The 18,173-nt window shown below is 46.4% G+C and overlaps 1 protein-coding gene across 1 annotated transcript in view; it reads left to right on the forward strand.

The window, feature by feature from the left end:
- LOC144163870 (uncharacterized) overlaps window positions 1-18,173 on the forward strand; it is a 36,763-nt gene that overhangs the window by 14,162 nt on the left and 4,428 nt on the right. Inside the window, exon 5 of the mRNA XM_077694548.1 lies at window positions 4,688-4,843. Coding sequence (XP_077550674.1) covers window positions 4,688-4,843 — 156 coding nt within the window. The remainder of the gene's footprint in view (window positions 1-4,687; window positions 4,844-18,173) is intronic.

Raw genomic sequence — 18,173 nt, forward strand, 5'->3', positions numbered from 1 at the left:
CAAAATCTGGTTGGCTAAACATAGTATAACGCTACTCAAATGACTATGGGGTGAACGTGCGCCTCGGGGGATTGAAACGGGTAGGCTGGTGGGGGCTATGCGACCGCTATAGCTCGAACCTCAACTCTGGCCGTGACTACACTTGTTCGTAAAATGCAGCCTGGGATTACAGAAATGTCAATTTGAGCATTCAAAGGGTAAAAAACACGGCATAATTGCAGAGCCCTTAAATTTGATTATGTTAACGGCAGTTTTCGAAACGCAATACTATCACCAGTTAGTAAAAAGGTAGTACCAATAGTACTTTGTGACACTCAGACTCTTAAAAAAACACTTTCACGTAAGGCTGTTTCAGTGTTCTCTGTATTTAAAACTGATTGAAAAGTGTACTTGACCCCCGAAATTGCTGAAAATGATTTTTTAAGCTCATGAGACGACGTAATCAATGTCGTTAACTGGTCCAAATCAAGATTCTTCAGCTCCAAAATCGACATTTCGCTGCTCCAAAAACTGCCCCGAAATCTCTTTGGGCTGTCTCACCCCTGCAGATGAGGCATGTAAACGGGAAATCGCTGCTTGGCCACGCAAGCAGCACAACCCACGGGTGGAGGGAAGTCGACAATTTCAGGTTGAGGCTGGGATGAAAAATTGGTTTTGGTGATGGTTTAGAGTTTCAGGTTTAACGTCCCAGAGCTACTCCAGGCCTATGAGGGGCATCGTGGTGGAGGCCTCCGGAAAAATTTCCACCAGCTCTGGGATTTTTAACACGCGCTGAAGTCTCGACACACAGGCGTTTCTGCTTTTCGCCTTGACCAGAAAAGCAGCCACTGTGGCTGGGACCAAACTCGTATCCTTGGGCTCAGCAGCCAAGGCCTTAGCCACGGCGCTGCTTTGGTGGGTGAGCTAAAAGAAATTTGAGGGCAAACAGGGGACTAAGCTGACGCCAGAGGTGGATGGAGGTCACTGGAATGTACCGTTGTCCCTCAGTGTGTGACGATGATGATGGGGTCACCCAGTATGCCACAAGGTGAAGGCAGTGGGAGTGTGTGAAAGGGGGCATGATTTTGGTCTGTAGCCTTTAACTCGTATGAAGTTTTCAACGGTGTCAGGTGTTGGGAATATGTGGGCGTGTGAGGAGTGGCATATTCCAGTGGTGCTGTTACAAGGGCCCTTCATTTTCAGGTGAAACCCAGCATTGTTCAATATCCTCTAATCATGTCTATAAAAATCTGGTTAAACCCAGTTTTCTCTCCAATAACTCGCCACTAACAAGTGTGTATATGCTATAGCTCTGCGAATACTCAAAACTTGCAGCATTTGACAAGTAGTTTTTGCTGCCCGCTTTGCAGGGCAGTTTTGCCCGTCAAAGTTTTCACATATTCAAGGTTTATCAATATAATAGAGCCACAGAGGCTGCCTCTGCTGCAAAAGTTGCAAAATATAAAGCTTCACTGCACAGCATGCCCCTGCAGGTTGGCTTTGGTGCACGCCACAGAAGCTGTGCAACAAAGCCCAACAGCCGTATGCCTTTATTCGTGAAACAAGTGGACTGACCGGGTGTGTGTTAGCTGAAGGGAGGAATGCTACTGGTGTGAAACTTGTGAGGCGAAAAGAGCGTTCATCTCAGTATAGTTCCATGAGTGAAGAACCAAGAGGCATTACTTGTTGGCAACGCTTGCAGCAAGGTGCTGGTCACACCAGCCACCAGCACGTGTAGCCGCTTTTCAATGACTGGAGGGACCAGCAGAATACATTTTCGGTGTCACATCATCACACCCAACTTTTTTCAGGCAATGTAAGCAAAACGTTTGTTCCCACTGCTTTCCCATTCTGTTGCAACTTTTTGTACCATAATGATCTTATCTCCTTTTTGTAGCTCAACCTAAACCTCTGGGCAAGGGAGCTCCATGTGGGCATGCTCTGAGAGAATTGCTAGGTGCCCTCACACAAGCCCCGGGCCAGTGCTTTGATAACATTGTAGTTACATATTGAAGCAGCCCTTAGTTGTAGCATGATGGAAAATGTTTTTTGTAACTCCCGCTAAGATTTGGCAAATTCAGCTTCGCTTACTTTTGTGCTGTTATTAGCCATACAACATACACTGCCACCAATGAAGGTTTTTAAGCGTAAAAAGACGGTGTGCTGTATAACAGTTTGTTGTCAACGTTACTAAAAACTACACCTCGGCCCCGACTCGCCTTATCCAATGCAGTACCTGATATTTTCACTTGAAATTTTGAAGTTTCTTACTCATTGAGGGGCCATGAGCACAAAATACAACCCGCTTTACTTTTGAAAAAACTAGTTCTTGCTCGATAACTCAGTGGGCTCTATTCTAGCCATGAAAGATGTTTTTTTTACGGGGAAAAAAAGAGAAAACAAGAAATATGGGAGAACTTTCAAATGTAATGGTATGGGCCGGCAACAGATGTAGTTATGAGTGGTAACTGCCCTTTGGCCGATGGGATCAAACGGAACTGGTGGCTCCATGGCAACTGTGCAGGGATGCTTCTTGGAGGGGGATTAGTTAGGCCAGTGGCTGCCAGTCGCGATTATTTGTTTGAGGTTTGCGATACCCTTGGAGTCATTGCTATCGGGACAGAGCGGCTTTTTCCATAAACCAAACTTGTGTAATGTCTTTGACGGCATTCGTCCGAGGACGGAGCGGGCATGGCAACGCTTCATAAACTGCAAACCGCAATTCATCAAGTTCTACATTTCATACCAGCTCCAACCAGGATTGCCAACAACATCTGGTAGATTGGGCGAGACAGGCTGCCAAGACGTAGGGCTTCCTGGTCTAAGGAGGTTCCCCACCTGGCGGTCAACCGAACAACATTGACTGCTCAATTAAACGTTTATTCCTCCTCCCCTTATTGCATTCACCGGGGTTCATAGTATTGGAAAATGTAAAGATTACAGTTTTATGACCAACTCTGTTTTGTCAATTGTTCCTCCAAAAATGGCTAATTATCTCTAATTATCTTGGGAATTAATTGACCAGCTGAAAAAATAATGGCACATTTGAAATCAGTGGAAAAAAAGCACCGCGAGTGGCAAGCTTCAAATTAAAAGGAGCTGTTTTAAGAGAAGTGTCCACCCTTAAAGAAGCCATGAAGGCAAAATACAAGTTTGTGGTATTGGAAAGATTTCGTGTTTTGTAGCGCCCCCAGCGCTTGTCCGAATGCAAACGATGCTTTATTCACTGAGAAATTAATTTAAGTTAAAATTTTGATTTTCCCGCTAAATCATGCGTTTTCATGGTCTGCAATGATATCACGAGAACCGATTGCTCTGCAGCCGATTGGGAAGCCTTGTTTGCCGTTACAGAACTTAGATGCTGCCACCATACCGTGGCAAGCCATTTTCTGCCTTTGGTTTGTTTTTGACCATATTTAAACCTGGCTTGTTTTTGTTCAGGGAGGAAATAATTGTTTAGTGAAACATAGTGCTTGCTCAACAAATGTGGTCACGTAAAACACTGTTGCTTGCGTCAATCGGCCAGTGTCCTCTGAGACAACACCAAAGCCCCGCAGTGCTGTGCAGCTAAACCAAGCATAGTGCGCACAGTACCAACAACGGTACGCATCGGTACTTCTGTTTACATGTGCTTTCATAACTTCCACTGTGTGTCCCACCATTCTTAGGGCTTTCAAAAGAATGTGCCCTAAATTTAAGCGCAAATAGCTCGTTCGGCAAGCTTATAAGCTCTGCCTGATTTGCGTTTGCTTTCGCCGTCCTCCGCAAATCGCAAAGCTGTCCGGTATGACATCATAGGTTCTGTTGCGGGAAATGAGCTGGTAGGTCGCATGGCCATTTCATTTTTTCCTAATTATGTAGGTTATTTGAGCAAAGTTTACGTTAAAAGTGGTGTCAGTATGATTCTAACGAGTCCATCTTCTGAATGAACCAAACTTGTGTTTTCTCTTCATGGCTCCTTTAAAGGGGCCGTGAAAAGGAAATGCAGGTTTGGTTTATTAAAGAGACTACTTTGCCCCGATAACAATGATACCAATTTTATTGCAAACTTCAAACAAATAATCAAGATATTGTCCAAATCAAATGCAGCAGTTGCAACTATCCAGGCACTTTCTGGCACTTTCTCTGTGACGTCGCCGACTTGTTGGTGCGACTGGCAGCCGCTGGCATAAGCCGTTGCCAAGAGACATGATTGGCCGATGTTCGAGTGTTAACTTGCCGTTGACACACTGATAGGCAAGTTTTCATTACTGGCCTGCATTACGTCACTGCTGTCGTAACACGTCAGTCTAGGGCAAAACTTGAAAGCCTCAGAACAGGTTTTCCATTTTCTCCGTTAAAAAAATACCTGAGATTGTAGCTGACTGAGTTGCCAAGTTCTTGCAAAGTGAACAAACGTGCATTTTCCCTTCATGGCCCCTCAAAGAACAGCGGCAATGGATGCAGTGCTTCATTTTTCCGAAGCCACAGGCACGTGTTGCAACTTGTGCGAGTGTTGTTAAACGAGCTTGCGCTTGACGCGTGGCGCAGTTTATCAGCAGTTGTAAGCCTGCAATATCACGCAAACAACTCGTGCCATGTTCGAAATACTTGCACTGGCATGCTCTTTGTGCTCTGCGTAGGAACAGCCACGTACTGGCAAGCACGAAACTTCCAGTTTGTCCTCTCTGAGCAACCCCTTCTAGCGGTTCCGTGTCTGTCCTTGCAGCAGGTGTTGGTGTGCAACCCGGAGGGGCTGCAGACAGACGTCCTGGACAGGCTTGGCGGTTGGCGTTGGGTGGTGCAGACGAAGATGTGGCCTACGTGAGCTCCACCTGCACAAGCAGCACGGTCGCTCGCGCAACCCACCACCTGCCTTCGCCTGGTGAGCTCTCTGCCCTCTCCATTTTTGCTCTACAGTAATCTTGCGCATGCCGAGCAAAGGTTTGTCCCTCTGCGCCTTAGCGGAGGGCTTGTTCAGGTTACCGTACAAATGCGCTTACAGCTTGAACCCGCATATGCTAGTCCGAGATGTTAATTTGGGAATCGCAAACAAGGAGAAAAACGTTTTGATTCGCATAGAAGCCGAGGGAAAGTGTAGCCGGAAACATTTACTCGCATAGCCACTCCCCGTTGTCCGTCAGAGTCGCCCCTGTTGGAGATGTTGTCTTCGGTGCCGTCAGGGGCATTCAAGACAGAGCACTTGGACGATCTTGCTGCGTCAAAATGTCACCAATCCATGAGCACAGCATCGCTGGAGAGGCCCGTTTGAGCCGTCCAGCAGGAGTCGCTTCAGGCTCTGAAGTCTCTTCAGGCTCTGGAACACTGAAGTCCTCTGTGGCAAAGGAAATGGCATGCAGCACATACGAGACACCCAGTGTTTGCTTGCCTTGAAGTCCACTCGCGGAATGTCTCTGTCTGGAGCGCTTTTCCTTGCCTCTCTTTACCTGCAGCATCTTAACAGTGACTGCAAGACGCACGGCTCCTCGCTCTCGAACACAGTCTGTCAGGTCCTGTTCAACATCAGGAAGTGCTCCATTTTTCTGCCTGCAGAACTCCTCTCTCTTCTGCCACTGCATGTTCCGCCAGCCGCGAATGCTCTGCTCGTTCATGCTTAATGGTTTCGGTGTTTTTCTCTTAAGAGCAGCCAGGCACTGCTTTCACGGTGCCGACGTGACGTAAACTGTGGCTGCAGTGAACGGTGGCCATCCAGAAAAGTTGGTTGCAAGTTGCAATGGCGACGGATAGGCGCAGTGCACGGAAGAACGAGGGAATGGGCATGCCTGGGGAGGTGGGGCAGCCGCGGGAAAGACTAACACCCTACCGCTATGTTTCTGGGGACCAAAGCATGGCAATGCGCAAAACCCCAACGACAGTGATAGCACCGCATGTAACTAATTTTACAACTTGTTAAACTGTGGCGGCACCAGTGGCAAGTAGCCATTTTGAACGCCCTGCTCAAGCACCACAGTTTAATGAGCTGTAAAGTTAGTTCCGTGCGGTGCATAAAAAAACAGCTTCTCTTGTTGCATTCAAGAGGGTTCGTAATATTGGAAAATGTGAAGATTTACAGTTTTATCACTGAAACCATTTTGTCTACGTTCCTCCAAATATGGCTGTCTCTAATTATCTTAGGGACTAATTGACCTGCTCAAAAAAGAATGGCATGGGTGAAATCGGTGGGGAAAAAGCGGCAAGACTGGCAAGTTTCACATTGTTTACTTGAGAGTTAAAAGAATTTGCTTGAAGAGCAGTGTCCCCCCGTAGACAGTATGCTTACGCACTTGGTTTGGCGGGAGCGAAACAGGTGGTCACGAAAGCAGCGTTATGTAGGGCCCACAGAAATGACGTGGCATGACAATTTCTCAGCTCACTTCAAAAATTGCACACGCAGGCAGGTAACAACGGGTGAATTGTGAGAGGTACAAGGAGCCCCACATCCCGTGTCAAGCGCCTGCAGTCCCCTCCCGCAATTTGGGTGAGCAGGGGATTGGCATATACAAGTGCCGGGGAACGGGCTTGGGTCACGAGGCCACTCACCCCAGTTCACGATGGAGCTCTGTACTCCCTTGCAAACGGAAACATCTGACAGCAATGGCAGCGGTCTCTGGGCTGGTTTGTACGTCGTTTGGGGGGAAGCTTGAGGCTGTGGGAGTGGGAAGGATGAGGGGGATGGGCTGAGGGGAACAAAAGTCGTGGTGAGGATACGCTGACAGGGACTGCTTTACGAGTTCACCTGTGAGTGCTGGGATTGGGTACACTTGTGGTGCGAGGGGTTTTGCAGAGCAGCATGGTTGTACACTACAGCTGAGCGCGTCCCAGTGCACTGCATGCGAGCATGCACAGAGTAGTGTGTACGTACAGCAGACGGTCAGAACGGGCGTCATGAAACAATATAAACGTGTCAGTTGAGGTTATTTGGCAATATAAATCAATCAGTTGGCTTCAAGCCGCCGATTCCTAAATCTTCACATTTTTAATTCACATAAAAAGGAATTGGCATACCAGAAGAAAAGGGCACCAAGGAGAGAAAAATTTCAGCGTCATTCCACTCTGGGAAGCTGGGTCACCAGCGGAGCTGTTTGTGGGTTAGTGGTTCGCCACAGACTCCTGCACAAACCACACTGTGGCAGCAGGGAAGCATTCAGCAGGATTGCAGCCACGCCAATGTCTTGCGTTTTCCATATCGCGTTATTCGGGGTTGTCGGGCATCATGCTTATGCTTCGCGTCCACAGCCCAATTTCGTTCGCGCCCATTGCTGTCTTTTCTTGTTTTTTACAAGTAGGCTTTACTCTGCAGCACACAATGTGGGAAAGTCAGCTTACAGAGACCAAGCTTGCTTTGATCTCACTTCGAAATGCAAATGCTTTGCTGGGAAGATGCCTTTGTTTTCCGGTAGCAGCATGCGCCATCTTATATCCAAATAAGAAGTGGTGGAGGTGAACAGGCGGTTGAAGGGAGAGGGTGCGCAGAAGTGAGGGTGGTGCGGCTTTCCTTCTACGCACACAAAAAAATCGGGGCAGTTCGCCTACGACAGTTCAGCTCTGAATCATGGACATGAACTAGTCAGGCCAGTTGTGCCAATTACAAAAGGTTGTGGGCAAAGATCAGTGTGGGGCTTTCAACTGCTAGATAACTTTTGTCTTTCATTCCTGGAGCAGTTGACTTGGAATAGCAGAATGTTTAGAGAACAAGTACATAATGGTGTACGTGGCAGCATATGCAAGTTAGCTGCAGTCATTTCCATTTCAATTCAGAGGAGCCAGCCTTGCTTAGTGGCAATGCAGCCTTGAGAAACTATCTTCGTTCTGTGACTAGCATATCATCATCGTCATCATCATGACAATGACGTGACGCTGTCCCACCGGGTTATGCGATCGTACGAAAAGGTGTTGCACTCCTTTTCAAAGAAGGAATACGCTTTTCTGTCATGCCGGATGCCACCGATGTTGAAGCATTGTGGTGTAACGTGTATCTCAAAGACAAAACCGCAAAAGTTGGTGTAGTTTTAGGCCATCCAATGCTGATAATACATATCTTCAGTCATTTCATGACTACATCCACTCCAATGTGTAATGGGGGGACAATCATACTCGCCGGTGACTTTAACCTTCCCGAAATCGATTGGTGTTCTCTGCGCACAGAAAGTAAAACTCAAAAGTGTTCTAATAGATGTAATGCTTACACTTAATCTTGACCAGCTTGTTCGTGCACCAACACGCGCGCAAGGAGCATCGTCTTCAATGCTGGATATAGTCTTTGTTAGTAACGATGTTACAAAAAAAGAAACACAAATAAACATACTCGATGGGTTATCCGACCATAAAATGGTTTTATGCACACTGCCTTTGGTTAAACAATCCAAGCCACATGGTCCAGTAAAACAACTACCCGCATTTAATAGAGCTAATGATGCTGCTATAATGACATACCTTGCGCACGATTACTATGAATTTCATGATAGTATGTGCCTTTCACAAAGCCATAGCATTGACGAGGTTTGGTTGAAATTCAAGTCTCATGTTGCGTATTGTATGGAAAACTTTGTTCCTACTGTGCGCGAAACAACAAAAAAGTGCACCCTTGGATTACGCGTGAAATAATCCATAATAAACGTAAACTTAAACGGCTTAGAAAATCTAATAAACACCTGACTGCTCCAGGCTACCGTTCCCAAATAAACGCTCTGAATAAATCCCTCTAAAATAGAGTTTGTTCCGCCAAGCAACATTTGTGCAAACATACGCTACAGGCGTTCATGACAGAATCACCGCATAAATTTTGGCAGTATATTAATTCAATGAGCACTTCACCAGTTTCATCAGGTGGTCCAGAGGACAAAGTTAGGGCAGTGGATTTCAATGCTTATTTTAACTCAGTGATCACTACTGATAACAGTGTCATCAGGCCATGCAGGTACAATGAAGATGTAACGCTACCAAACGCGCCTGTCATATCAGAAGCGGGAGTACTTTCAGTCCTTCTGAGCGTAAACGAAAGGAAAAGCTCCGGTCCAGATCGTATTCCAAATGGTTTCCTAAAACGGTACGCCGAACCTGTTAGTAAATACTTGTTGTTTCTAATTTTCATCAATGACTTAGCTTACCAAGTCAACGTTCCAATAAGGCACTTTGCAGACGACTGCATTGTCTAAAACCAAGTAAAGCACCCTGAACACCAGTTGAAACTAAATAACTCGTTAAAAAAGATAGCTCAGTGGTGCGACGACTGGCAAATGAAGATCAACATCGACAAAACAGTGTGCATGTCTTTTACTAAGAAAAATTCCAAATTAAATTTCTCGTACAATTTTAACAATATGGAAATTCGAAGTGTAAACCATTATAAATACCCAAGCGTGACGATATCTTCTGATCTTGGCTGGACGAAACATGTCCGCTACGTCACAAAGAAAGCATGAAACAAATTATTTTTTATCAAAAGGGCACTTTATCTTTGCACCCACGCAACCAAACTCCTCGCATACGTCACGTTCATAGGGCCTCTCTTCGCAATAGCAACTGTTGTCTGGTTCCCTCACACTGCGTCTAGCATTACAACTCTGGGGAGGGTTAAAAGCAAAGCAGTGCGCTTTATCTACAACAGATACGGGCGCACCGACAAGGCAACTGAACTATTACATCGGGCAGGGCTACCCACCCTTTTCAGCCGGGCACATCTTCTTCGACTAAAGTTTCTATATCAGATAATCCACAAATCATTGAGAATAAACTCTGATTCCTTCTTGACCTTTCGCGACGTTAGACCAACAAGGCAACGCCATTCTTGGGAATTCGAAGAGTATTCATTTAATAGCAACACTTATAGCTACAGTCGAACCCCGCTACAACGAACGCCGCTTCAACGAAATTTCCGCTTCAACGAAGTATTTCCAATTCCCCGTCAGCTAGCCATAGAAGTCAATGCAACAAAGTCCTCGCCACAACGAACCATTTGTCAGGCTTGCTTTCGCTTCAACGAAATTTTCGATTATTTGGGCTGGGTTTGAACAATTATTTTACAATAAAATAAGCATAGCGCCAGCTATCTGTAACTTTTTATACATTCAGGACGCTTAGTTTCACCGAAAACATGCGCGTTGCGGCCACACCGCCACCCAAAACAAAAAAAAATAACTCAGGCGCACGCCATTGCTTGATGGTGATAACGATGTGGCTGGCCGTCTTTACACGAGGCGCAGGCCCGCTTCGCCAAGGCGGAGCCCCAGAGCTACAGCCAATCCGTATCCAGTTGAAATTGCATGAATGTGCTCCGCTGCTGGCGCGGTGCCGTCATGTATGCGTTATGAGCAGCTGTCCTTGCCGTTTTCCTTCAACCATTCTTCATAGCCAAGAGCAAAAGTCATGTTTGCGTGTTTGGTCTTGAAGCCTAGTCATCCTATCTTAGTCGCGAGCGCACGGTCATGTTAAATGCAAGCGCGCGCGTCTTGCCTGCCAAGGTCAGTAGCTGCCGTGCCCTGTCGGAGGATAAGATAACGGCACTGCTCCTGCCACAAGCGAGAGGGGGCTTCCGACGGCCTAGCAGCTATCTGCAAGTAATCAGCTCGGTGGACACGCCTTGTTGTACAGCGATACGTTTTGCGCCTGCATATCTTCACCCCCCTCCGTAACGCGTTCTTTGGGTGCAGTGAAAAAACAGATAACCATTGGTATGTTTGTTATCCGAATAAACATGACGTTATTGCGCGTCACTCCTTTTTCTAAACATTGTATTATGCTGCCAATGTTGCGGAAACGTACGGGGCTATTTTTCTGGCCTTTCCGTGGTGTGTTGGGGCAGATTTCGCCTCAACGAATTTTCTCTTCAACGAAATTTTTCGCACGTCCCGTCAATTTCGTTGTAGCGGGATTCGACTGTATTCTTTTTTTCCACGCAGCATTCGTGAATGGAATGCATTAGGCCCTGTGATCACTCAACAACCAAGCATTCAAAAATTTTTGGAACTTGCTGAAAAAAGTGTGCTAGGTTGTGTATCTCGATGGATGGTGTTCATACTTACCTTGTATGCAATTGGTGTGCGTCATTACTGTGTGAATTGCCTGAATACCTTGAAATGTATGTAATGTGATGCTTGTATGCATCTTGGTGTGCGCATTGTTTGAGTGTGCATACTTGTTTCTTTTTTACTGTATTATTTTGATTGTGCCTACTGTGAATGTGCACTGTAGTACTGCAATAATCCCGGTGCTTTGCCTGCACAAGTTGCGCATCTTTTCTGCAACTTGGAATGTATATGCTCACTCCTGTAGTAATCCCCCTTGGGAATCGACAGTATTGTGTAAATAAATAAATAAATAAAATAAAATCTTCAGTAGGAGGAGGAGCGGCCTATTTTGTGTCCATTGTGGGAGTAAGGCCTTCCTGATGGACCTCAAATCCTGCAGCTATCTGAATCCTTTCCTTGCCAACGAATCTCCGTATCTCATTCATCCCTCCATTGAGTTCTTCCTGAACTTCCAGTCCCACCTTGCAGTAGAATTACTCTGGGCAGAATTACTGAGAGGGAGCGAGTGCTAAAGCCCAAAGGCACACTTCTTTCTGGTTGCCAAGCCATGCACACTGCCCCAAATTCATACCTGCGAGGTTTCCCGAATTTTCCGGGAGACTCCTGAATTTTCATGGTTTTGTACGATTGTACGACCGAAACAAAAATCTCCCGAAAACGCACCCGTCTAGGTCAAATCTTTTTCCCAGTCTGGCCACAATGCTCCGGAGGTATACCTGACAATCCAACCTGACACCAATCGGCATCATTATCAGTGAAGTGCTTAAAGGAGCCATGAAGAGAAAATACAACTTCGTGTAATTTGAAAGAACTAGTATTGAGTATCTCACTCAGCTCCACTACAGCCCGAAAAGATGTTTTTTTTAACGACAAAAAAGCAAGAAGTATTTAAAAACATTCAAATTTTGCGCCACAGTGACGTGTTATGAGCAAGAATGACGTCATACGGGCCAACAATAAAACATAATTTTCAGTGCGTTAACTGCACGTTAGCATTCAATTCATGCGGTCAAATGGAACTAGAGGCCCCATTACACACGTCCAGTCATGTGTCGTTGCGAAAGGTCAGTTAGGCTGCCGCCAATCGCACAAACAAGGTTCCGTGACGTCATAGAAAAGTTGCGGGAAATCGGCTAGGGGGTCGCAACTGCTTCACACGTTTTCTTTAATATCTCCGTTATTTTTTCGAAGATTGCGATGATATTGGTATCGTTGTTATCGGGACTAAGCAGTCTTTCTAATACAACCAACTTGTATTTTGTCTTCATGGCTCCTTTAAGCGTAGTCGGCCATGCTCAGACGGTGAACCTGTTCGTCCCATTGTTAGTTTAATGTTGATAGAAGCGCAGCGCCACCGCCGCTTTCATTTACGCACGAGCACGGCCGTTCTGAAGATTTAGCAAGTCTCCAGTGGTGTAGCTTGTTGTTAGTTTAGACAAAACAACAAAACAGTTCAGTCCCTGCTGTTTTGTATTGCACTTGCAGTACTATTTCCAGGACTTTCTGAAAAGGGCGGCGTTAGCAACATCGAACATTTAAGTGGTGTAGCTTGTTGGTAGTTTGGGCAAAGAAACAGTTCATTTCCTGCTATCTTGTAAGTAAATAAAAAAATGTGTGGAAAGTTACCCATTCTGTTGTTTCTACTACCCCCCCGCCTTCCCCCGCCCCCGGTAAGATCTCCTTAATGCCATCCCGGCAAACCTGGCAGGTATGCAAATTCCTCGAGCAGTGGAAGCTAACGGGACTTGCTGCATGGTTAGGCATGGTTCTCTTGGTGGGGGGGATTCTCAATGTTCTCAGTGTTCTCTCCTGCCCACACAGAGGGATAAGCCAGGGGGCAGTGCAGTTTGGCTTTTCATAAGGAGGGTGGGACAGCTAGAGAGCCTTGCAAGGCAGTGTCGGGAAGTGCACAGGATGCCTGCCTTTTGCAACGGTCAGTAGGGTTGCCTTTGCTCACCTAGCTAGCTCCATCTCTCCTGCAGCTGATTCACTTTTGTCTGCTTCAGTCACTCGTATATTGTTACACGAGTCACATAAATGACTCATGTATCCTTACATCCAACATCGTGGCACTGGAGCATTGTAATAGGCGGCTTATTTTGCCATATACAGTTGAACCCCTTTATAAGAGACACGTACCGGGGAGCAGTTTCTATCTCTTATATGAGATGTCTCTTATAAGCAGGGTGCCATGTTTTCACTTACTGATCAGACCCTATTTCAATGCAGGCACTATATGACTAAAATAAGCTCAAAAGAACACTAAAACATGTTGCAAAAGATTCATTCTAGGTAATTTATGTTTGGCCCCACGAATTTATCAAACGGTTCTGAATCTTTGTTTGCTTCATGACTGTATTTACACTGTTTTTTACAACCAATTCTACGAGCTTTTTTTCCTTTCCTTGTTTGTGGAAGATGAATCGTAGATGTTGAGTTCACAGGCCTGATGAATAGCCAGAGCGCACAGCTTCTTCCGCTGTGTGCTCAGGCTATTCATTACGCTTCCAGGATTCAACATCTGCGATGCTTCTTGATTGGGAGCTACGCGAGTGGGAGAGCCCGCATGTGCGATTGCGCTCCATTCAATGGACGGCAGTAAGCTTCAACCACTTCTGTAAGTTGCATTTCCATTGGCAGGGCTTCTCATCGTCATTTCATAGCTGACTGAACCACTGTGTGTTTGCTGAAGTTATAATAAATAGCAACTGCAGGCGTCTGTCGTCCACCTGTGTTTCCAGAATGGAAGCAACTGCAATTAGTGACTGGTGGCACTGCATCTGAAGTTAAAATGTCTGTTACAAGCGAGAATATTGGTTAAACTTCAAGGATGACTTGTCCCTTATAACCAATCTTCTACATCCGATGTCTGTTATAAAAGAGGTCAATTTAATGGGAAAGATAGGGCAGCCAACCATGTGGGTGAATAGTGTCTCTTATACCCATTTGTCTCTTACATCCATGTCTCTTATAACGAGGTTCAACTGTACTACTAACGCATACAAAAGTGGATGGTGTCGTAGTTGTTCACCATTATATCCGATTAATTGCCATACACGGTATCGTTATGAGTGGACTCAACTGTAGTGGTATTTGCCTCATGCAGAGGGTGGGACATTTCTGAGAACGCAGCACATTAGGAAATCGGAGTGTCCCGAGTCACCTTGAGTGGCTGCGCGTTCTTGTGTGAGACGCACTTTTGCCCGTCCAGTGCCTCTCTTACATCATCCTGTTGAAGTTCCGCGAAAAATAACACGAAATATAGTTGCGAACTCGAAGTTAAGCTGGGTTGCAATCCTAGAGATCAGACTGTATTCGCGCGACGAAAGCTTCATTGGTAGCGCTTTAAAATTTTGCCGAAGCTCTATGCAGTAAGAACACATCACAGGACTGAACTTGACTTGGGTAAACTGTAAACACGGGAAATCTATAGCTTCAGTTTTGGTGCTGCAGCCGTGGCGAACACTGGCCGCGTAACGGTCGGACCGCATATAACTCACGTGATCGGCCTCGCCGCAGCACTCGCTGCGCGGCTCATAATTGCGAGTTTCGAAATTGGAGGCTTCGCCACTGTTACAGACCCAAGTAAACAACCTTCGCTTAACGAAAGCACAACCTTACGCTGCCTTGTACGAGATGTACAAAAACTGCTAGAACAACGCGTACATGCGTAATTGGTGCGTAGGTACGACGGGCTCCATCAAAACGTTAATGTCTTGCAAAGGTAAGTGAAGAAAACTTCTTCACAGGTAAATACAGCAACCCCATTGTTTGTAAAACTACCATATTTACACGATTGTAAGTCGATTCAAATGTAGGTTGACCCCCCCCCTCCCCCAAAATTGTATCTTAAAAAAAAAAAAAAGAAATGCGAGCGCCAGCTAGAAAATCGCATCACAAAAAGAGGCTCTTCCATCAACTACCAATACCCCCCATACAGCGGCTTTTCTATCATTGATCGCTGCTCCCGCAAGAGCCGTGTGCTCGTGGTGCTTGCAGTAGATGTTAAAAAAGAAAAGCTTTTGCATAAGCTCGTGGAGTAACCATGCGCTGTGGGTTGAGCGAAAAACTTTATGCACAATTATGAGAACACATTTGCTGCGAAATAACAACCATCGAAGCTACCCGCAGCAGCCACTGCCGTGCGATACCAAAATCAACGTGGCGGCTGACAGAAGCGACCGCTCGCAATTTCCTTTTATTCGTGAGTGTGTTACTCACATTAAAGAAGCGTTTTGTTCATCTCTAATAAACAAAATAAGTATTCGTGAATCCCTTGGTTCATTGCACGGTGCTAATGTAGCCACAATCACATCACATTGTTCAGTACACTTCCGAACGCAATGGTGGGAGGTTAGTCGCTCTGAGGTCGGTGGCAAAAGGGCCCAGATCGAAAATGTCAACTTTCAAAGTCGGCACCACCTTTATTGACGCCAGAATGTATGCAACGGTAATGTAACACGCTGCACTTCGACCATAACCATCGAAACGAGGGTGCAAAGCGGTCCCCACATCGTAGCACCCATGATTTCACGTTTCCCTTGTCGTTATTAGTGGTACACAGTTCGATTTCGATTCTCAGTCGACCCCCCAACATTGTATTGTCAATTTGAAAAACAGGGTCGACCTACAATCGTGTAAATAGGGCAAATATGAGTGATAGCAGAATATTCTCTGCGCGATCAACAACTGCCTCGAACGGGCAGCAGCTTCAGCAGTGCGCTGTGCGCGCGGGTAGCCTGGACACGGAATTCCCCTTCCTTGACAGTGGGGACCTTAGTGGCAGCTTTTGTCCCTGTATGAAACGGAGGCTAGAGTTTCATGACCAGAAAAGCACTGAAGGACTCTGCTCTACCTGAGGAGTTTGTTTAAAAACGGGAGGATTTCACAGTGCTTACAGTAAACCCACTTGAGACCAGGGCAAGTAAAGCATGACGGGACCGAACGTGACACAGCAGGACCAACAATATAGCACGACGTGAAAACAGCAGAGCAACAAAGCAGTGGAGCAGCAAAACAGGCTGCAACAAAAGAGCAGCACGCGGGAAAAAATTACACCCACCTCCCCTCGCGGGAACCCTGGTGTGATGCGACGCTGAGGGGGGTTCAAGCGCAAGCGGAGAGTAACCGTTGACCGAAAGGCCGCCGGAGAGCGGCACACCGGTTATATGCGCAGCGCGCCCGAAGGAGAGGAGACCTCGGAGAGGGAGAGTACTGCACATGTGCAGCACCGCGTGCAACGCCGCCCACCGGCGGAGTGAGAGCGCGCTGGGCCGCACACCCGCCCATGTTGAGAGGTCTGCCGCGGCTATGACGCAACACAATCCACTTTAATACAATCCAATCCCAAGCCAAGTCAAGCCAATCCAATCGAATCCAATCCAATTCCCCTCGCGAGAGAGTGTTTGCTATCGGAGAGGAGAGGGGGTGAGCGGAGGAGAGTGCGGACACCGACAGCGACGACGGACGCACGCAGGAAGGACAGGGCCGCTGACAAGAGATGCTCTCAGCGTCGCATCTAAAAAACGCTCCCGGACGCAAACCAGCCAGAGTCACTATATCAATTAACGTGACCCTGGCTTGTCAGTGAGCGGACGCGGTTTGACCGGCGGTGTTTTAAAATCAAAACAGTCCACCAGGGAGCAGTCTGTTTTGTTAACCTGACTGGTGCAAACGCTTTGCTCACTGAATGGCCAGAGCCACTGTGATGGATACCACACACGTTAGAAATGCAAATAATTGACCCACCAGACGTTCTATGAAAATGTGCCGTTTTGTCGCTGTGCCCTTATGTCGCATGCTGTTTTGATGCCACCCCAATTGCACCATTATGTGACATACCAAGAGCCCCACGTGGAGCGTGCAACACCTGAAGAGGGCACGTGTGCCAGCGTCCCGTGGTGGGACAGGCACACCTACTACACAAGCATGTGCGGAGGCGAACAATGTAATCCAGCGAGCTGATTCTCATTGTATTGACGCTTCGGGATTTTTTTATCGGCACAGATGAGGAGGCGGGCTCGAAAGTAGTCAAGAGCAAGCACGTTTGCGGCGCATTTGTTAATGTGGCGCTGCTCAGAACTGCACTGTCAGATGTCGCTGCACCCATCCAGCGAACCGTAAACGCCGTAACCAAGGGGTCTTACGGTGTCGCAGTTCAGGTTTTGGACCACTTTTAATTAAACTTTAAAGCTGTCTACATGTAAACGGTAGTGCAACTACTTCAAGCAAGACCCGTCTGACATTAAAAACTGGTCAAAAAGAAAGCGTTAATGAATGCTAGTTACTTCTCGTGTTCCCTGAACTTATCAACCGACACATGCTTACCTCAGGCAAAAAGCGCGTGCTTGTGTTTTGAGGAAATTGTCCTAAGGGGACACCGAAGGGTGTAAACTAGTTGGCCTGTATTGGTAGGTTACGAAGCAAAGACTTGTTTAACAAGGCAGAACAGTCCAGAAACATGAAAGCAGGTGTTAAAGCCCTGTACAATTTTGGGTACTACGCTTTGTGATGCCACCGTGTGCACTTTGCGCTAAAGATGAAGTCAATGCTTCTTTACCCCAATTACTGTATTTGTTCAGTTGTGCGCACAAAAGATGTTCTTGCTGTTCTGCTGAGCGCATTGCCCTAGTGCAAAACAACATGCGGTAAACGTACACCAGGACAGGTGACAAGTGCCGTGATCGAATGCTCTTTTCCTATTTTACGTGAATCACATTCAGTGCTGACTTCGCTGAGCTGAGCTGTCATTATTGCTGATCAACAAAGAGTTCTCATTGTATTAATTCCAGTAGCTGCAGCGAGCAATGCGAAAACCCGACAGATCCAAAAAATGTCCGCAATGCTGATCCAGCACAGTTGTATCAGAGCAAAAAAAAAATATCAGTTGAGGTAGCAGATCGTAGTAGTACTCCACAAAATAAGCGAACCACAACACGTATCAGTGTTGATCTTAAAATCATTTGCTACAGAAAGTGACAGATTCCCGCGATGGCTAAAGAAAATCACCGCAGTGCACACGAAAATAAGGTGGCATTAAGGTTTCTCGTCGTCAGCGAAATACTCTCTTAATTCAGCAACCGATTTCGAGACACGAAAAGTATTACCTGTCAGTAGCAAAAACAGAAAGCTATTTTTCCACGACATATAACTGTAAATATTAACTCTCTCTCTCTCTCTCTCCCCTCT

This window comes from Haemaphysalis longicornis, unplaced genomic scaffold, assembly GCF_048455015.1.
Source record: "Haemaphysalis longicornis isolate Haplotype H1 unplaced genomic scaffold, Haemaphysalis longicornis Haplotype H1 scaffold_13, whole genome shotgun sequence".
Classification (NCBI taxonomy): domain Eukaryota; kingdom Metazoa; phylum Arthropoda; class Arachnida; order Ixodida; family Ixodidae; genus Haemaphysalis; species Haemaphysalis longicornis.